We start from the raw sequence: 20295 nt of genomic DNA on the forward strand, positions 1-20295 counted from the left end.
GCTCTGCTAGGTTGAGTTTGGTTGTTGTCTTTTTAGTCATTAAAAAGTTATGCTGTTCTTGGCTCAGTGGGTCACTGAAAAATAGATAATGGGGGTAGTCTTGGACCAAAAGCTCTATATAGTTTGCCAATCTCTTCTCTTGTTTTTATGGAATATTATAATACAGGAATATGGAGCAAGAAACTTTTCCCTGTAGTCTTGGTTTGATACCATCTCAGACTTACATATATTATAATGTTATGGTGAGTAAGTTTCCAGCCCCAACCAGATTAGGTTAGGGTAAAGTTGAAATTTTCCTTGCGTCTTTACAAAGGGAACAGTTTTGACAGAAAAATACATGGACCTATCCCAAAAAAGGATCCACAGAATCCCATTTGCCATCTTAATACTGTATCAAATCCTAGGTCTAACCTACCCACTGTGTGTTCTTGTATACTTACTAAGAGTAGGCTTCATGTTTTTAAATAGTAAAAAAAAAACCTGAATAAAATAATATTTTGGGAAACTGTACAAGATTCAAATTTCAATGTTTATATACAGTTTTACTTTAGGATAGCCACATTCATTTAGTATTGCCTATGCTGCTTCTCCACAACCTGGGAAATAAATATCTGAAGCAGACATCATATGACAAAGTTTTTAAACTCTTGGTTTACCTACACTTTTTAGTTTTAATTGGAGGATAGCTTATATTCGTCTTTCATGATTAAACAGGGGTGGAGAGATGTGCAAGATAGGAAGTTTATTGAGGTATGAGGGTGAAAGAGGAACATTAGCATATTTGATGTCTGGAAAGCAGAAAATGAGACTAAATCCAATAGAGATTCCAGGGTTAGGGATGCAGCTCAGTGGTAGAGCGCTTCCCTAGAACATGTAAGTCCTGTGATTAATCCCCTTCTGTCTTTGGAGAAACGACGTTTTTAAAGGAGTGAAGAACAATATAGAATACTGCATTTTAAATTTCACTGGTTAAATCACTGGAATTATATCTAAAAATATAGACCGCATAGTTACAACCAGAAGCAGCTACGATAATGTACCAAGTTTAGAACCTTAATAATGTAATTTATAATTATAACCTCTCCTGATTTCTTTTCAAATATTAGGTGTCCTAGTTGCCTATGAAGGCTTGCCACTTCATCTTGCACTGTTTCCCAAACTTTGGACTGAGCTGTGCCAGACTCAGGTAAAATAAATTAATTTTAAATGATTTGGTCTTTATCTCATATGACCAAGTGAGTCAAGAATTTTAGGGACAGTGGTTTGAAAACAGGCTTACTAGAAATGGAATATATTTTAGAATTAATGGAAATATTAGGTACCAAACCTTGGGCTTTTCATTTCTTTGGTTAAAGGGGTCCTTTTACTTAAGATGTATATGTATCACAGAAGATATTTCAAAACGTTGTTTATAGTTGAATTTCTCATACATAATTTAGTGTCAACAGTTTTGGGGGAAAGTTCCCAGACAGAGATTCTAGAGAAAGAAAGCATATGCTGCGGGCTGGAAAGGTGGCTCAGTGGTAGAGCACTTGCCTTGCATGCATGAGGCCCTGGGTTCAATTGCTCAGCACCACATAAGCAAAAAGAAAAAAACCGGAAGTGGTGCTGTGGCTCAAGTGGTAGAGCGCTAGCCTTGAGCTGAAGAGCTGAGGGACAGAGCCCAGGCCCAGAGTTCAGGCCCCATGACCAGACCCAAAAAAAAAAAAAAAAAAAAGAAAGCATATGCTGCTTCCAGCTGTCTCACACACTACTATTCCACAATGTCTAGCAGTTACTATGTTAGTTGTCCTTTAACTCTGATGTGTAGTTTTTTAAGGTGCACAGGCTGTTTGATCAACAGTCTCAATGAGAACAGGCAAAACTACCTGATCTATTCATGTTTCTAAGAGTCATCTTAGCTGTTGTAGAGAAAGAATTAGGAAGAATGGGAAGAGAGGAGAAAAGCAATGGACTCTTAAGGCTTGGCTTAGTCCTTGGGTCTGACCTAAAAGAATCCTACTTACCCTTTAAAACATGAAACTAATTGGTTTCTGCCTGTTCCTCTTCCCCAGAGACAAAGATGAGTTTGTTAACCACTCTTGGGCACAAACCTTTACCCACATTCTAGTTTATCTACTTCTTACTAAATGTAATGGTGGCTTTCTATCTCCTTTTCTCAAACAGAGGCCTTTTATAATTATCTCTTATCCACTGAGGAATTTTTTTTGGTGTGGGGGGCGGAGAGTGGACAGTACTAAGGTTTGAAATCAGAGCCTCATGCCAGTAAGGCAGATACTCTACCACTTAAGCCACAATCCCAGCCCTGAAGAAATGCTTTCTACAGGAGGAATCTTTAAAAGTCATTGATTTCACTTGGCTGAGTTACTGGTTGATATTTTTTTTTCCAGACCTGGGGTTTGAACTCAGGTCCTGGGCTCTATCCCTGAGCCTCTTTGTGCTCAAGGCTAACACTCTACCACTTGAGCCCCAGCACCACTTTCAGCTTTTTCTGTTTAGTGGTACTAAGGAATCAAAACCAGGGCTTTATGCATGCTAGGCAAGCACTTTACCACTAAACCACATTCCCAGCTCCTGTTTGACTTTTGAACTGTGTGGTCTATTTAGTAAATTGGGGAATTCTGCTTTTCCCTTTCTACTGCTGCTATTCTTTACACAGACACTACAGATTTTCATAGCAATAAGGATGTGAAGACTTGGGTCCTGGTCCATACTCCTAGTACTCAAGTGACATTGAACATTTTTTTCCTTTTTTTAACAATAGCTTATATAGCAGGCTGGTAACTGGTGGCTCAGAACTGTAATCCTAATTATTCAGGAGGCTGGGATCCAAGGATTCCAGCCCAGGCAGGAAAATCAATGAGACTTATCTCCAGTTAACCAGCAAAAAGCCAGAAATGGAGCTGTGACTCAAGTGGTAGAGTGCTAGCCTTGAGTGAAAAAGCCAAGGACAGCAGCTAGCCCTGAGTTTAGGCCCCAGTATCAGTACCACAAGAAAAAATTTTTTGCGTACTATAACAAATACACATATGTGCCGGGCGCTGGTGGCTCACGCCTGTAATCCTAGCTACTCAGGAGGCTGAGATCTGAGGATCGTGGTTCAAAGCCAGCCCGGGCAGGAAAGACTGTGAGACTCCTATCTCCAATAAACCACCAGAAAACCGGAAGTGGCGCTGTAGCTCAAGTGGTAGAGCGCTCGCCTTGAGCTGAAGAGCTGAGGGACAGCGCTCAGGCCCAGAGTTCAAGCCCCACGACCGACAAAAAAAATAAATAAATAAATAAATACACATATGTGTACTAGTTAAAAGTTACCCTATTTTTAATTTTCATTTTCCATAAAAAGTCTAATTAGAAAAGGCACTCCAGGGAATTATATCTGTGTAAGAGCTATGACCATTCGAACACAGAAATATCTGAGATACACAGAAAAGGCTATTGCGGTTTAACATTTCAGTACTTATAGAGGGTAGTTATTCACCAAATCATAATTGTCAGAGAATAATACAACTATATATAGAACATATTTCAGTTCCTAAATTTTCTCTACAGTTTGGTTTCCTATTAATTGGATCCCTATTCTCAACCTATTTTGTTACTGTTATTTTCTAGTTCTAGGTAACTCAGTGCTGGGTAACAGAGCTGCATATTTTTTTAATATATTTGTCTACTTTTGGTATTCATATCTTCACCTAGCATTCATCTATTTAATATATGGTGATTATTGTAAGAAAAGTTGAACAGACTTTTTAAGTTGTAAGTGGCTATTCAAAAAGTGATTTCAGGATGTCCTGACATCCAAAATGTTTTAAGTCTGATTACTTCAGGGCTCAACTACCAGTGCTTCTTCTCCCTTATTTTAGTCTGCCATGTCAAAAAACTGCATCAAACTTTTGTGTGAAGATCCTGTTTTCGCTGAATATATTAAATGTATCCTAATGGATGAAAGAACCTTCCTAAACAACAATATAGTCTACACATTCATGACACATTTCCTTCTAAAGGTATGTGGTACTTCAGAAACTATCATGTCTCATTTTCATCTTTATTATGTTGGTAGCTTCTTTTAAAAATGTTTCTTTTTCAGGTTCAAAGTCAAGTGTTTTCTGAAGCAAACTGTGCCAATTTGATCAGTACCCTTATTACAAACTTGATAAATCAGTATCAAAACCTACAGTCTGATTTTACCAACCGAGTTGAAATTTCCAAAGCAAGTGCTTCTTTAAATGGGGTAAGAACTATTCAAGGAAACTTCTAAAGTTTCCTTAAGCCAACTCTATATTTGGCCCTTATATTTTACTATTGTGACTGTAACTACTAAAAAACTCGGGGCCATCAGCTTACCGTTGTGGAGGTTTTGTTTGGCTGGTCTAGGGCTGGAACTCACGGCCTGGGCGCTGTCCCTTGGCTATCGCACTGTCACTTGAGCCACAGTTCCACTTCCAGCTTTTTGGGGAATTTATTGGAGATAAGAGTCTCATGGAATTTTGAGTCATGATCCTCAGATCTCAGCCTCCTGAGTAGCTACCATTATAGGCATAAGCCACCAGACCTGGCTGTTTGTTTCTTATATGGGTACTGGGGCTTGAACTTGGGGGCCTTGCAATTTCATTTGGCTTTTGTGCTCAAGGCTGGTACTCTACCACTTGAGCTACATTCACTTTCTTGGAAGTCACATAGGATGAAAAAATAACAAATTTTCAAAAAGGTTTTTAATATGACTTGCATGTATATAACTAATTCTTTTTTTCTTGTTTTGTTGGTCATAGGGCTTGAACTCTAGGCCTGAGCGCTCCGTGAGCTCTTAAGCACTTTGAGCCACAGTGCCACTTCCCATTTTCTGGTTAATTGGAGATAAGAGTCTCACAGACTTTCCTGCCTGGGCTGGCTTTGAACTTGATCCTCCAATCACAGCCTCCTGAATAGCTAAAGGTTACAGGCATGAGACACCAACGTCCAACAACACATATTTTCTATTACCTTAGAAGATCTGAGATCATGGCTTTAAGTATGTTAAGGGGCAGGAAGGCCAGTAAGAATCATTCCCTTTTTCACTTGTATGTTTAGAACACTTGTGATGTTTGTTGTTGCCTGTAGCTCCTTAATAACCAGAACAAATAGACAAATGACTTACTGATTACAAGGGCAGTTGAAACTAGGGAATTAGGCCGGGGGGGGGGGGGGGTCAGTGGCTCATGCATGTAGTCCTAGGGACAGTACCCAGGCCCAGAGTTCAAGCCCCACGACCGACAAGAAAAATGAGAGAAACTAGGGAATTAGGCCAGGTATGGTGGCCCACACCTATATTCCTATCTACTTAGGAAGCAAAGATAGGAGGATAATTTATAGGCCAGGTTGGTCAAAAAGTTAGCAGTACCTATCAAAACAAACCAGTGGCCAGGGGTAAGAGGTTCATGCCTATAATCCTAGCTATTCAGGAAGCTAAGAATGAGGGTCATGGTTCAAAGCCAGCCATGGCAGGAAGGTCCATCAGACTCATCTCCAGTTAACTACCAGAAAACCAGAGTGGCAGTGTGGCTCAAAGTGGTAGGGGGCTAGCCTTGAGCCAAAGATCTCAGGGACAGCTCTCAGGCTCCAAGTTCAAGCCCCATGACTGACAGCAACACTTCCCCCCACACCCCCCCAAAAAAAAAAAAAACAGGGCCCAGTGCTGGTGGCTCATGCCTATAAATCCTAGCTGAGAATCATATTGAGAAGCCAGCTGGGGCAGACAGATCCAAGACTCTTACTCCAAGTTGTGTTTCAAGTGGAAGTGCTTTCGTGCCTCAGCTGATGGGAGGGATGCAATGAATCAAAAGCACAAGTCCTACAAGCACAAGACCCTTAGTTCAGACCCCGAGGAAAGTAAATGTGTTCATTTAACGGAAATGCTTTGTCAAAATGTTAGCTTTAAAATGATATTCCTATTTGGATTTTTGTAGGACCTACGGGCACTTGCTTTACTCCTGTCAGTACACACTCCCAAACAATTAAACCCAGCTCTAATCCCAACTCTGCAAGAGCTTTTAAGCAAATGTAGAATGTGTCTACAACAGAGAAACTCACTCCAAGAGCAAGAAGCCAAAGAAAGAAAAACTAAAGGTTAGTCTTACGGATTAATATTACTTTGGGTTAGAGATGAAAGAATACATTTGGTGTAACTGACTTTATTTTATATGTGTGTGTGTGTGTATGTGTGTGTGTGTGCGTATACACACATATATATATAATATATATAATATACACACACACATACATATAGTTTAAGATTTGGCTTCTCCATTGCTACCCTCCAGTATGATATTAAATGGCCCCTTTGAGAGAAGTTTCTACTTGGATGTTTGTGTTCACAGATGATGAAGGGGCAACTCCTGTTAAAAGAAGGCGCGTTAGCAGTGATGAGGAACACACTGTAGACAGCTGCATCAGCGACATCAAAACAGAAACGAGGGAGGTCCTGACCCCAACCAGCACTTCAGACAATGAGACAAGAGACTCTTCAATTATTGATCCAGGCACTGAGCAAGATCTTCCTTCCCCTGAAAATAGTTCTGTTAAAGAATACCGAATGGAAGTTCCATCTTCGTTTTCAGAAGACATAGCAAACATCAGGTCACAGCATACAGAAGAACAGTCCAACAATGGTAGATTTGAAGATTGTAAAGAATTTAAAGACCTCCACTGTTCCAAGGATTCTACCATAGCTGAAGAAGAACCTGAGTTCCCTTCTACTTCCATCTCTGCTGTTCTGTCTGACTTAGCTGACTTGAGAAGCTGTGATGGTCAAGCTTTGTCCTCCCCAGACCCTGAAGCTGCTTTGTCACTCAGTTGTGGCCATTCCAGAGGACACTTTAGTCACATGCAGCAACATGACATTTTAGATACCCTGTGTAGGACCATTGAATCTACAATCCATATGGTCACAAGGATATCTGGCAAAGGAAACCAAGCTGCTTCTTGACATTAGATGTAGCATGTCTACTTTTAAGTCCCTTCTCCTGATGCTGTTTGTATAAGTTTTGCTTATTTGTTTTTGTGCTTCAGTTTGTCCAGTGCTCTCTGCTTGAATGGCAAGATAGATTTATTATAGGCTTAATTCTTGGTCAGGCAGAACTCCAGATGAAAAAAAAAAAAAAACAAAACTTGCATCTTCAGTAACTTTCTAAAGGGCAATCAGATAATGAATATGTTTTATGTAATTAAGAGTTCACTGTAGTGGCTTTTGTTTAATATGGCTGTCTGGGAGAAACAGGGTTCCCTAGCCCTGTAAAATGTAATTTAAACTTACAGCATTTTTACTGTGTATAATATGGTGTCCTCTGTGCCAGTTTTGTACCTTATAATAGAGGCAGATTGCCTCCAATCGCTGTGGTTCTTATTATCAAAATTAAGTTTACTTGTATACGGAACAACCACAAGAAATTTGATTCTGTAAAGAATCCTCTTTAGCTGTGGCCTGGCAGTATATAAATGGTGCTTTATTTAACAGAATACCTGTGGAGGAAATAAAGCACACTTGATGTAAAAATAATTGTTTTATTTTTATTGACATGACTGCTATTCTGTGCACTTAATTAAATTGATTGTGATGACTTTTCATTTGTTTACATACGTTGCTTCAGTCTTCTCAGATTAAAGTAATGAGTTAACTGAAGAAGGGGAATAAGCAGTTGTCTAGTTCAGTACAAGAATTAGTGGCAGTCCAAAAAAAGCAACTTACCCCATCTCAATCCACTCCATCCCAAAGTGGACCAGAGGAATATAAGAATACAACCAGCTAGCCTCACTTTAACATCTTTTCAAGTGAAACATGCCACAAATAGACCTACATACCTATGAGCTACATCTTAAAAACCCTAAAGTAATAGAATACATGCCATTTCTTTTTTGTCTTCTTCAGATTTAAAGTACAGCTGAAAGTAAGCTTACTAGGACAAGCTTTAGCTTGGGACACATCAACTATCTGAACACACAGACTTGATCTACTTTCAGAGGAACATCTATGGAGGAAGGGGAGATTAATACCTAATTTCAGGTTTTTCCTACTTTTAACTCAATGCAGAGTCTAATTATAGGTTCATGGATTCCATCCAATATAAAATAAATTACAGCGATTTGTTTTTTAAGGAAGAGGTAAACATGACAGCTTATAAAAAGCAATGCCGTTATAAAACCTAATTCAACCACTTAGGGTGGTCGGCTGTAGTAAACCTTTTATTTCTTCAAAGTGCTGCTTCTGCCAACAGGATCGCATGTTTTCTTCCTTACAGACAGGAACTCCTTTACAGTCCAATTGTAATTCCGTCCGCCCTAGAGTAGGCACAAAACTCAGTGCAACAGTTGCATAGTGTTCTAGAAGAAAAAACAGGAGCTTTATTATTACATTAGGAAAAGGAAGACTTACCCATACTAGCTTCTATGTTACTGGTTCTCTATACACGAAGGTCACATCACATACCTTCTGGCCAGTTCCTACATCTCCATTTCATGATGATCTTTCTATTTGTTAACTGAAAGCAAAGGGGAAATTCCATTGAAAACATAGTATGAAACTTCCCACAGAAAACACAGAAGAAATGAATCCTTTGAACAGCATAGTCTTTACTGCCAAATATTCACTCACAACATTAATACCAAGGACAGAATACCAACAACAGAAAGCCAGTGTCAAGGGGAGGCACTAACACTTTGAATAATTTAAGTAGCAGAACCAGGACATTTTGATAGGCTAAACCTGGAATTTAAAATGGGTAAGAGGTTAGACCCATTTCTTTCCTTCCTTTTCTTCCTTCTGTCTGTCCTATGTGCTGGTCCTGCTGGGGGCTTGAGCTCAGGGTCTGGGCACTGTCCCTGAGCTTTTTTTTTTTTTTTTTTGGTCCGGTCGTGGGGCCTGAACTCGGCCTGGGCGCTCGCTGTCCCTCAGCTCTTCAGCTCAAGGCTAGTGCCCTAACAACTTGAGCCACGGCGCCACATGTACTTTTCTGCCTAGGTTGCCTTTGAACTTCAATCCTCAGATCTCAGCCTCCTGAACACCTAGGATTAGAGGTGTGAGCCACCAGCATCTGGCAAGACCCATCTTCAAATACTACTCATTTGCACAATTTCTATCAGAGTAACATATTTTTTGTTTGTTTGTTTTTTGGGATCCGGTCATGGGGCCTGAACTCTGGGCCTGGGCGCTGTCCCTCAGCTCTTCAGTTCAAGGTTAGCGCTCTACCACTTGAGTCACAGAGCCACTTCCGGCTTTTTTTCTTTTTTGCTTATGCGGTGTTTTCATGTATTTTTTGATCTATGAACTCAAAATAGCATTGACAAAAACTTTATTAACCAAAAGAAGAGTTAGTTACATGTTTATACTTTAACCCTGTCCTGTGATACTTACCAATTCTATGTATTCACCAGTGATATTCCCATCAAACATTTGGAATCTCCCTCCCTTTTCAGCTTCCAATACAGCAGGAGATTTGGAGAATTTCTGCACCAGCTATCCAAACAAAATGAAGACATTTCATCAGAGAGAGAGAGAGACAGTGTGTGCTCAAATTCAGCCTTGGTCATGCTAGGCATGTGCTTTACCACTGAGCTACATCCCCATCCCTATTACCTTTTTAATCTAAACATAAAATGTGTAATAGAACATCATGGAGTTTCAGGCTTTTGTTTTAATATGTAGCTTTTTGTTCTCAAGGAGAAAACAATACTCATCTCTCCCCTCAAATTATCCAGAAGCCCTTGTTGGTTGATATCCCTACCATCTCAGAGTTCTCATAAAATATGACCAAAAGAGACAACAGCCAGGTGCCAGTGGCTCATGCCTATAATCATAGCTACTCAGGAATCTGAGATCTCAGGATCATCGTTTGAAACCAGGCCTAGACAAGTCCACAAGACTCCTCTCTTTATTGGAGACTCTTCTCTCTTTATTTATAGTTTATTGCTATTCAGAAAGAGCCAGAAGTAGTGCTGTGGCTGAAGTGGTAGAGCACTAGCCTTAAGTGAAAAAGCTCAGAGATAGCACCCAAACCCTGAGTTCAAGCCCCATGGCCAACAAAAAAAAGAAAGAACAAAATCCAGCCCGTTCTTTATGACACATCTGTTCCCAGGGTGAGAATTTAGGACATTAGCTCAGGAAGTTACTTACATCTTTCACAGTGAAGATGCTATATAGCTGGTCTACTGTTGTGTCAAACAGCTCCGTCATGTGTACAGCCACAGTGGGAATCCTCACACCCAAAGCCACTGGAGATGAGGCCTGAACCTCAAGAAGAGGTTCCAGAGGATAGTAAGCATACCAGAAGAGAACAATGCTAGGATGAAGTCAAGTCTTCTCAATAAAATGCTTTTGAGCGAAACATGCCACAAATTCCACACTATTTCACACCCAAGAAAAGAGTGAAAGGCCTTCCCACTTAGCTCTAAAGTGCTATTCTAATCCTTCAGCAACAGTGCTCTTGTTCCTATGAGCTCATTAACTGATCTATTACCAGGCTCAATGGAGCACCCTTAATCCTATTTGGACATGGTAAATATGGCCAGATGATATAATGGAAGATGACTGCTGAAGGCTATCGTTATAAACACAGACATACCCATGTTCCTCAGTCCCAATAATAAGATCTAAAATCTCCCCAAAGATAGGAGAGAAAGTTATTCCATTTGTATTCTTACCTACCAAATGCACAGCCTTTAGGACAGTCTTGAGTTAAATTTAGTATCGGGGGGGAAAAAAAAAAGGCCTGTTTATACATTCCCTTCTATCAAGAATGGAAGTCTTGGGGCTGGGAAGGTGGCTAAGTGGTAGAGCGTTTGCCTTGCATGCATGAGGCCCTGGGTTCGATTCCTCAGCACCACATAAACAAAAAGAAAAAAGCCGAAGTGGCGCTGTGGTTCAAGTGGTAGAGCGCTAGCCTTGAGATGAAGAGCTGAGGGACAGCGCCCAGGCCCAGAGTTCAGGCCCCACGACTGGACCCAAAATAAAAGAATGGAAGTTTAAGGCTGGGCATACAGCTCAGTGGTAGGGCTAACATGCACAAGGCCCTGGGTTTACTCCCAGCAACATACAAAAGATGTCTCATGATATTTCTATAACCAAATGGAAAATTTCAAAGGCTCACAGAAGATGCAAGTGCAGATTAACACCCTTCCTCACTATCCTTCAGTTGCTCATGGAAAGGCTGTGTAGAGCTCTGACTTATTTTGGCCACCAAAACTCATACCTGCAAGGTGTTCTCACTCAGTTTCCTTTTAACTGTCAGTTCCTGACTTGCCACAGCTTTTGTTGGTAAAATCATTCCTGTTGTAAATTCTATAAAGGCAAAAAATGGTTTTATTAAAACAATAAAACAATTTCCTCTGAAGCACAGAGGATAAAGTAGAAAACAAAATCACATAAGAAAATAAAGAACTGGCATTTAATAAAAATGTTTAAAGAATTTCTATTAGCATTTAGAGGACTTCAAAATCATTCCATGTTCCACAGTAACAAAGGCCTTTTATTCTTTTTTCAAATACCTTACACTTTCTATCATGCAACTAAAAAAAAAGAAAAGTGTAAAGTTTACAGAAGTTCCAAGTAACAATGTTGTATGAATAACTAATAGCATTGTGGCCCTCTCTTACTGCTTCCCCATACCTCACAAAGAATCTTAGTCTTTGTATGCCATCCATACCATGTGGCCTCACTGTGGGAAGAGTGGCAATCCCAAAACTCTATGCCAGCACCCAGACACTCAGCAAGAGGGTACAAGGATGAGGTGCACAGAAAGGGCCCTGCTGGACATAGTGCCTGTCTGGTAGCTTCTCTAATTCTCTAATAACCTTGCTTCCATGCAGTATCGGAATCATCTAGATGTATATCTCAACTACACCTGTAATACCTGCAGTCACTTTCATACATTCATTCAACAAAGACTTATTAAGCACCTACTATGTGCCAGGCATTGTGCTAGATGCTGGAGATACAGCAGTGAATAAGACAGACAACTTCCATGTTCTCATGGAGATTATAGTCTAGCAGAAAAGACAGACATTAAACAAGTAATTACACAAACAACTGAAAAATTTCATTCCAGAAAACTACTTAGCATCTTGAGAGCAAAATAGTTCATGTTGTATACATACTGAAGATCACTAATCACATGACTAGCTCTAGACATCCAGACTACAATTTATTCTACCGTATAAAGACCTGTGAATCCAGACCACAGTGCAAAGCATAACTTGGGTAAACAGAAAAAGGACCCTCTTATTCACAAGGATGCCTTCTTTACCCGTCTTAAGTGCCTTCAGGTACTCTCCCAGGGCCTCCCTGACCTTGGCGGTGCCTGCAGTTTTCATAAGATCCTTCAGTAAATCCCCATCTCCTTTCTTTTTACTCACGTTCACCTACAAATCAGAAAAATAAAAACCTAAGAAAAATCTGGTTTCATGTACTCTTACAACACTGGGTCCTGTGGATAGAGATATGTGAAAATGGCAGAGAAGAGGAGATAGCATTGGACATGTACAGGTTTCTTCATAATGTGATTGTAAAGGATGCAAGAGTAGAAAAATTCTTTTTGGAAATTATGGGGCCTGAACTCAGGTCCTGGGCACTGTCCCTTTTGCTCAATATTAGTGTTCTATCACTTTGAACTACAGCTCCACTTCTCATTTTCTGGTGGTTACTTGGAGATAAGAGTCTCACGAACTTTCCTGCTTGATCTGGCTTTGAACCACAATCCTTATATCTCAGCCTCCTGAGTAGCTAGGATTACAGGTATAAAACATCAGCAGCCAGCATAAGGGTTAATTTTTTTTTCTTTTTTTCTTTTTGGCTGGTCCTGAGACTTGAACTAAGGGCCTAGGCATTGTCCCTGAGCTTCTTTTGCTCAAGGCTAGCACTCAATCACTTAAGCCACAGTGCCACTTCCAGCTTTTACTAAGTTATTTATTGGAGATAAGAGTCTCATGGACTTTTTTGCCTAGCTGAAGAGCTGAGGACAGTGCCCAGGCCCAGAGTTCAAGCCCCATGACTGATGCCCCCCAAAAAAATCTGGAACAAATATGAGTCCTGTAAATATTTATACTGAACAGCACTACTGTAAAACCCCAAAGCCACCATAATTATGAAAATCAAATTCCTTTATAGCCTGGAGTCCCTCGTAGGCACAAGAATTAAAAATTCAGTAAGGGAAAGGACAGAGAAGAACAGAGTAAGGAGGAGCCAGAGGGAGAGGGAAGAATCAAGTATTCTGATATTGTCAGAATGAAGATTTGCTGGGGCCCAGTGATTTAATTGAGCTGAGCCTGACTCAAATCTCATTTGCATCTAGTCTGTTCCAGAAAGCTGAGGGGAAACTCTAAAAGACTAGGTTAATATGCTGTTCATAAGCTTCTTAGCAGATGATCTGAATTTAGCAAAGTGAAATCACAGTCCTTGAGTTTAGCAACCACAGTCTGAAGGTGTAAGATAGATCCACCATTACAGCAGTTTGATAGATAACCTTCACTTAAAGGTGAATCCCAAGACCTACTGCTTACTATTAAGTTCTTATATCTTGAAGCCTTTGTGTTAAATATATGCACAAAAGACCACCTTGATCTGGAAAATACAGCTGTACAAATGGTCTCACCCCCAAACAAAGCTTTCTACATGAAAAGGCAAGCCAGGCATAAGAATTACACCAGTTCTATCTCCCAGGTGGCTGAAAAGAGCCAGAAAACAGCAACATTTACTATGAGACATACCAAAGCTGAGAAATGTCACCATTAAAGGGGAAACAGGGGAAGAGAAACAAAATCATAGTTGGCAAGGCCTGCAAGCAGCCTGAGCACTGAATAGCACATACCTGGTAACATTTAACCTGCTGACCACCACGAAGAATGAACTGACCTCACTTTACAAATGAGGTAGCTATGGAGGGTGTAGTCACCTGCCCAGGTGACAACTCTGGCCCAAGGCTTCCTCCTTTTCCCACATCACTGGGGAGCCACACACCATGCTGTCCTCACAGTAAAGTGATCCTTCCTGTCAAATAACCCTCCACAATTTATAACTACCACACCAGAATTACACAGTTTAGAAACACCCAATATCTGTCACAGAAGCTTGATTAGAAAAAAAGAAACTCCGTCAAATACCTCAGTGTCATCTACTTCATTTTCTTCAGAAAGGTTGGGTATTTCAATCAATCCCTTGTGCTTTGCACTAGATTCTTTGGTTGTACCTAAAGTGAAAATGGGTTCAATTAAAAAAAAATTGGTATTATGCCCTGGATAGTGCACACAGGATTAAACCTCCCTCCCAGAGCAGTGGCCACATCCAAGGGGATTGGCCAAGACAGGTCAGGCAAGAGCAGCCAGACACAGAGCTTAGGAAGTGAGAACCCTAGGGGAAGTTGGTCTATAACCCATGTTTCTCATCTTGTCCCACAGTGCTGTCTGCCAGGTCAAACCAAGATGAAAGGTATGTAAGGGGACAACTCATAGAAGGGATGGGAGGACAGAAGGGACAATGAATTCTCATCATGGAAAGCAAAGGGGAGGCTATGGCTTAGGGAAGTTCATGTAGACTCCATGCAGTTGTATTTCTTCCAGGACTAGAGTGCTGCACCTCTGGAACAGGAGGGGGTCAGGACAAGCCCTCATAGCTTGCCTTCAGACTGTGCCTAGGACTTCTGCTGTTGTTCTAATAGCACATCACTCCTTTATTATACTTATCTGGAAAAAACATTCAATATATTGAGTACGGGGTTTGAGTGGCAGGACCAAGCAACCAGAATATGATTCAGAAATCAGACACATTTGGACACCATCTAGGGGCATTTTACTGCCACAAAACAGGTAGAAAAAGTTCAAAGAGAAACAGCAGGCTACACTCCTGCCCTCTAAAGGTCAAGGAGTATATTCCACATGACCATCAGAAATGGTATGTATGTGTATGCATGGCTAATACCAAAGGTTTGAACTCTGGGTTTTGTGTTCTCAATGAGCTTTCTTACTCACAGCTGAGGCTCTTCCACTCAAACCACATTCACAGTATGGCATTTTGGTAGTTAAGTGAAAACAGTATCTCAAGGGCTTTTCTGCCCCAGCTCCTCTAGGGTGTGGAAGGAAATTGTTGTTTTAAATTACCACGCACCTTTAAATTACACATTCATCTTCACTGGAATGACTAGAGACCCTAAGCGAGACCTGAGTACAGAAAGTACAGGACTGACTAGCTTCCAGAGAACAAATGGGTGCTTGGGCTTCTCTTCCCCTTCAGCCTTAGTGTGGATCCTCCCATCCCCTTTTAAGTAGGTCCTTCATCAACAAACACTAGCAAAACTTGTTAGCACCTCTCAACTTGCTGGGATAAGAGCTCTCCCTGGACTCAGAGTTTATGGCCCAGAATGCAAACAACAAGATTTTTCTGAAGCATGTGGGTACAGGAGATGAAATGTTAAAATGAAAATGGAGCAAGAAGACCGCATCTTCAGTTATGACCTAACATGCCTACAAACCAGGGGGTATGACACATGCGGACGGGAAGAGGTGCAAGCGCACAGGAGGACAGTCCTCAGGACAGGACCCTGCCTGCTGTCTTCACTTCTCAGCCCTGCCCTAGGCAGCCACGGCTTCCACAACTTCATGCAGTCTGGTCTCTATCTCTGCCTGGGTTTGTTGGACCTCAAGTTCTTGGCAACTTCAGGGACACTGAGAATACCAAATAGCTGGTCCAGTTCCATGACAGCCACTTCAGAAAAATATTTCCAGTTGTTTAATGGTGTCCCCAAAGCTGCTGCCACAGCAGTTATCAGTGCCCGCTTTCCCTCCTGGTCTGGAAATCTATTTCTTCATCCCAGAAAGGACCTGTTTGTTTTAAGCCAAGGGAGATGAAGAGACATTGTCCATGAAGTTCCTGGAGCCCTGTCCTGGGGAGAATAAAGGCAGACCCTGATATAATCCAGCCAGCAGTAGCTACCAGAGGAGTAACTGAGGACAAACTATCAGCTGGGAGACCCTAGAAAAGGGTGGGATTTTTTTTTCCTGAGACTGGATCTTGCTTTGTAATCCACACTGCTCTTGAATTCACAATCCTCCTGCCTCAGCTTCCCTAGTGCTGGGATTACAGGCATTATAGGCCTATGCCATGATGCCTAGCATTGTGGGACTGTTTTTGATGCTTGCTGAATAGTTTCCTGGACTCTGGACTGGCTCCTGACACCAAGACAGCCAAGAGCAGAGGCAAAGGCCAGCTCACTGAGTTTCTAAGACAAACTCTCCAGAAAGACTCCAGGGATGTCCCAATATTTGTGTGTGTGTGTATGTGTGTGCATGTGTGTGTATGCATGGGGGGGTGGGAGTTATGGGGCTTGAACTTGGGGCCTAGGCACTGTCCCTGAGCCCTTTTTGCTCAAGGGTAATACTTTACTACTTTGAACCACAGGGTCACTTCTGGTTTTCTGGTGATTAATTGGAGATGACAGTCTCATAGACCCCTGCCTAGCTGGCTTCAAACCACGATCCTCTGATCTCAGCCTTCTGAGTAGGTAGGACTACAGGCGTGAACCACCAGTGCCCAACTTAAGTCTCAAATTTTAACAGTGCACAGTCCTCCACAACCAGATCTCTCTCTTTTTCCTCCTTCTCTTTGCCCATGTCACTAGCCCCTTGGTTATTTAACAATATTTACTGAACATAAATTGTATCACTACAGAATTTAGCAAAAGACCCCAAACTATTAACAACTGAAATGTCCATCAATGGATGGATTAATAGACAAATATCCATACAATATCAAGCAGCTACAAAATAAAGTGATATATATGCTACATAAATGCTTTGAAAAATGAAGTGACGGACATCAAACACCAGATAATACAGGATTTCATTTATATGAAATGCCCAGAGGCAAATCCAAAGAGACAAAAAGATGAAGAATAGCTGCTAGGGATTTGGGGAAAGAGAAAAATGGAAGTGACTGCTAATAGTACAGGGCTTTTTTCTGGGGTAATAAAATGCCCTAAAATCGACTGCATGACCGTTGCAAAACGGTGCATATACGGAATAATCACTGAAGTATATACTTGTTTTTTCATTCCTGCCCTGATGAAGACGGAGGTAGGGGGAAAAAGTCGTTAGGAAATCATAAATGGTATACCAAGTATCAGCGCTTTAGGCAAAATGAAGTAGGAAGCAATGAGGTACAGGTTGGAGAGAGATGGCTGCACAGAGAGAGCTCCAGGCTTCAGCTCCAGGTTGCCCTAGTCCACAGGTAGTGATGGAAAAAGGTCCAGCTGAGCGCTCTGACCTCCGTGGAGCTTGAGTGCTGGGAGAAAGCACAGCTTCAGCTTCTGAAACTAAGCCGCTCCAAGTGCTTGTCAAGAACCACTAACACCGACTGAATGGACTGACTTCTCACAGCCCTGCCTGTACCCTGAGTCCCCAGTTACCTTTCCAGCCCAGCTTAATGTTCCACTCATAGAAGAAAATCAGCTTTCCTTTGCGGCTGCTACAAGATGCCTCGCCTTCCACCTGCTTCAGCTCGCCAATCTCACACCTGCCGGCCTCATTCTCCACCACGATGCCCACGAGCAGCTCTCGGAGCTTCCCCTTGGACCAGCTGGTGGCATCTCGCTCTGTCCTGTCCAGGAAAGCAAGAGCACAGTTGTGAATGGAAAGCGCCGCTGGTATCCTACCCGGCGAGGGCGCCCGGGCCAGGTCAGACCCAGGGCTCTCAAGTGGCCTCCAAAGCCCCACCACTCTGGCACTTGGGCAACTAGGCTTCTCTCAGGCATATTCTAGTCCTCTTACTCCGTTCCTTAAGACACCATTAAAAAAAAAAAAAAGATACTTGGGGGAGAGGTTCCCACCCTCATCACCCCTAGAAAATGGGTAGGCAACGCTGAGGAGCTGCGGGAAAGTGGTAATGCGCCCCCATCATGCTGACCCTCCCACCTGGCAAGCCTTCCCACATCGTCACTCGGCCACACCATTCTCCCTAATTCATATTCCCACCTGGGAAGGGGGGCAGGAACGGACCTAAGAGATCAGTCAGGGTGCACAGGCCGGGCCCGGCCAGGATAGCCATGTCATCCCCCCGCAGGGCCCGGCCCCGGCGCTGCCTTTCCAGATTCCTCAGCAGCCCTTTGCTGGCCGTGGGGGGACCTGGCCCCGGGAACCTGTCTCCCCGAGTCAGCGGAGAACGCAAGAAGGACGGGCAAGAGTTCGGTCACAAAGAAGGCCGGTTGATGGGGCGGTGAGATCCCCATTCCTGCGTCTCCAGCCACTGACCCCGGCCCCCCGCGCCTGCGCCAGCCCGGGACCCAGGAGTGTGGGACCCCAGGCGGGGCACAGGTCCCGGGCCGCGGGGAGCGACAGGGTGCGTCAGAAGTCACTCGTGGGGCCTAGCTCAACTTTCAGAGGAGCGCGGAGCCCGGGAGGCTGGGGCAGCTCGGAGCGGGGGCCCCGGGCCGGGGGCAGCCGTTCCCCGCGGCCCCCGCCCAGGGCGGACCCAGCCCCCCGCCGCCGCGAGGCCCCAGGGGCACCGGAGGCCCGCGGGGCCCGGGGCCCAGCCCCCGCCGCGCCCGCGCCCGCCGCACCAGTGCCAGTTGTTCACGTTGGTCCCGTCCTCCCGCTCCTCCACGATCCAGCGCGGGTCCCCCTGGCCCCACTTGGCCATGGCGGCGCGGGCGGCGCGGCCTCCGCGCCGAACAAGGACGGGCCGCGGCGGCTCCGGGCGGGCGCTTCCGGCCTCCGCGCCTGGGAGCAGCTCGCAGCGCCCAGAAAGTGCCAGAAATCCCCGCCCCCGGGCCTCCGCCCCGCCCCGCCCCGCCCCGCCCCGCCGCAGGCCCAGCCCAGCCCTGCGGGACCCAGCGGAGCCGGGCCGCGGAGAGAACCGGGCCTACCGCCCGACTTCCCGATACTGGGACAGGGCCCGGCCGAGGGGACGCCGGGGACGGGGCCGGCCGAGGGGACGGAGGGACCGGGGACAGGGCCCGGCCGAGGGGACGGAGGGACCGGGAACAAGGCTCGGCCGAGGGGACGGAGGGCCGGGCACAGGGGTACGGCCGAGGGGACGGAGGGCCGGGGATAGAACCCGGCCGAGGGACCGGAGGGCCGGGGACAGGGGTCCGGCCTAGGGGACGGAGGGCCGAGGACAGGGGGTCCGGCCGAGGGGACGGAGGACCGGAGGGACCGGGGACAGAGCCCGGCCGAGGGGACGGAGGGACCGGGGACCGGGCCCGGCCGAGGGGACGGAGGGACCGGGGACCGGGCCCGGCCGAGGGGACGGAGGGCCGGGGACAAGGCTCAGCCGAGGGACCTCCGCGCTGGCCGCAGACACTGGTGCCGGCCCCTCGGGACGCTGCTGCTCCCGCCGCCGTGCAGGTTGGGCTGAAAGATGGCGCGGGGCCGCGGAGCCCTGGCTTCCCAGCTCCGGGCAGGGCAGGTCAAGAACAGTACTCACCCCGGAGGGGACCGGGTATGGGGATGCAGTTCTAGCACTTTACAGTAAGTGGGTAGTAAATAGCCCCGTCCACGGGCTTTCACCTACACAACTTGGCACCGGCCATGTTTGAAGTGTGTTGGGGGCGGGACGGCAGGGGTTATGAGCAGGGAAATGGGTACCAGACAATGGGAGGTTGGCGTTACCTGGCTCTGTCTACCGGTGTGGACCCGTGCATGAAATAAGATAATGGGTCAAGAACGTTTTTCTCCATTTATGGTTAGAGCTGCTGTAATCCAAAATCGTCCAAAGAACCATGTAAACCAACTGTGGAAAAATCTATGCTTTGACTCCCAAATGAACCAAGGAGCCTTTCATGCGCATTTCACCCTGCACGCTTTATTTCACCTAAGACCTGGGCAGCTGGTTAAAGGAATGGCAATTAATGGGCAACATTTTTTTTATCTAATTCAGAAAAACATGACTGAGCCTACACCTGGTGCCTGCTGGCGATTCCAGCATTTCAGAAGCTGAGGCTATAACGATCTAAAGGTTTGCAGCTTGCTGCACTACATTGCAAGACCCTATCTCAAAAATAGCAGGGCTGACCACATGCCTTATTGAAAGAGCACGCACCCCTGATCCCAGCTGCATGGCATGAGGATCACAGATTTGAGGCCAGTCTGGGAAAAGGGAGTGAAACACTACCTCAAAAACAATAGCAAAGGGATTGAAGAAGAGGCTCAAGTTCAGGGTCCTGGGTTCAGTCCCCAATGCGGAGAGGCATGTGCAAGGTAGGAAAGAAATAGTATGGGATATAGGGTCTGCACAAAGCAGATGGGCAAGAATAATGGGGACACTTAGATGAGGCAATGAGAATGTAGAAA

The 20295-nt window shown here is 44.5% G+C and overlaps 2 protein-coding genes across 5 annotated transcripts in view; one reads left to right on the plus strand and one right to left on the minus strand.

Annotated features, from left to right (window-relative positions):
- The window catches only part of LOC138815268 (ubiquitin carboxyl-terminal hydrolase 34), a 204784-nt gene extending 197178 nt beyond the window's left edge, over positions 1-7606 (plus strand). For all 3 annotated transcript variants that reach the window (XM_070004564.1, XM_070004565.1, XM_070004566.1), the window contains 5 exons: positions 1107-1186; positions 3861-4001; positions 4085-4228; positions 5940-6099; positions 6351-7606. In XM_070004564.1, coding sequence (XP_069860665.1) covers positions 1107-1186; positions 3861-4001; positions 4085-4228; positions 5940-6099; positions 6351-6958 — 1133 coding nt within the window. In that variant the 3' untranslated portion in view covers positions 6959-7606. The remainder of the gene's footprint in view (positions 1-1106; positions 1187-3860; positions 4002-4084; positions 4229-5939; positions 6100-6350) is intronic.
- Positions 7520-18709, minus strand: LOC138815269 (activator of 90 kDa heat shock protein ATPase homolog 2). 2 transcript variants are annotated; one of them, XM_070004568.1, is made up of 9 exons: positions 18564-18709; positions 17415-17605; positions 14119-14204; positions 12267-12381; positions 11214-11302; positions 10139-10249; positions 9380-9481; positions 8456-8507; positions 7520-8349 (listed from the first exon to the last, which is right to left on the minus strand). In XM_070004568.1, exons 1-9 carry the CDS (start codon positions 18641-18643, stop codon positions 8177-8179), a joined length of 999 nt encoding a protein of 332 aa, XP_069860669.1. In that variant the 5' UTR covers positions 18644-18709; the 3' UTR covers positions 7520-8176. The 2 variants fall into 2 exon arrangements, with proteins under 2 accessions (XP_069860669.1, XP_069860668.1); XM_070004567.1 differs by having other exon boundaries at positions 10139-10255; positions 18564-18708.
- Positions 18710-20295: the final 1586 nt, after the last annotated feature.

This window comes from Dipodomys merriami, unplaced genomic scaffold, assembly GCF_024711535.1.
Source record: "Dipodomys merriami isolate MVZ:Mamm:240054 unplaced genomic scaffold, mDipMer1.0.p SCAF_63, whole genome shotgun sequence".
Lineage (NCBI taxonomy): Eukaryota > Metazoa > Chordata > Mammalia > Rodentia > Heteromyidae > Dipodomys > Dipodomys merriami.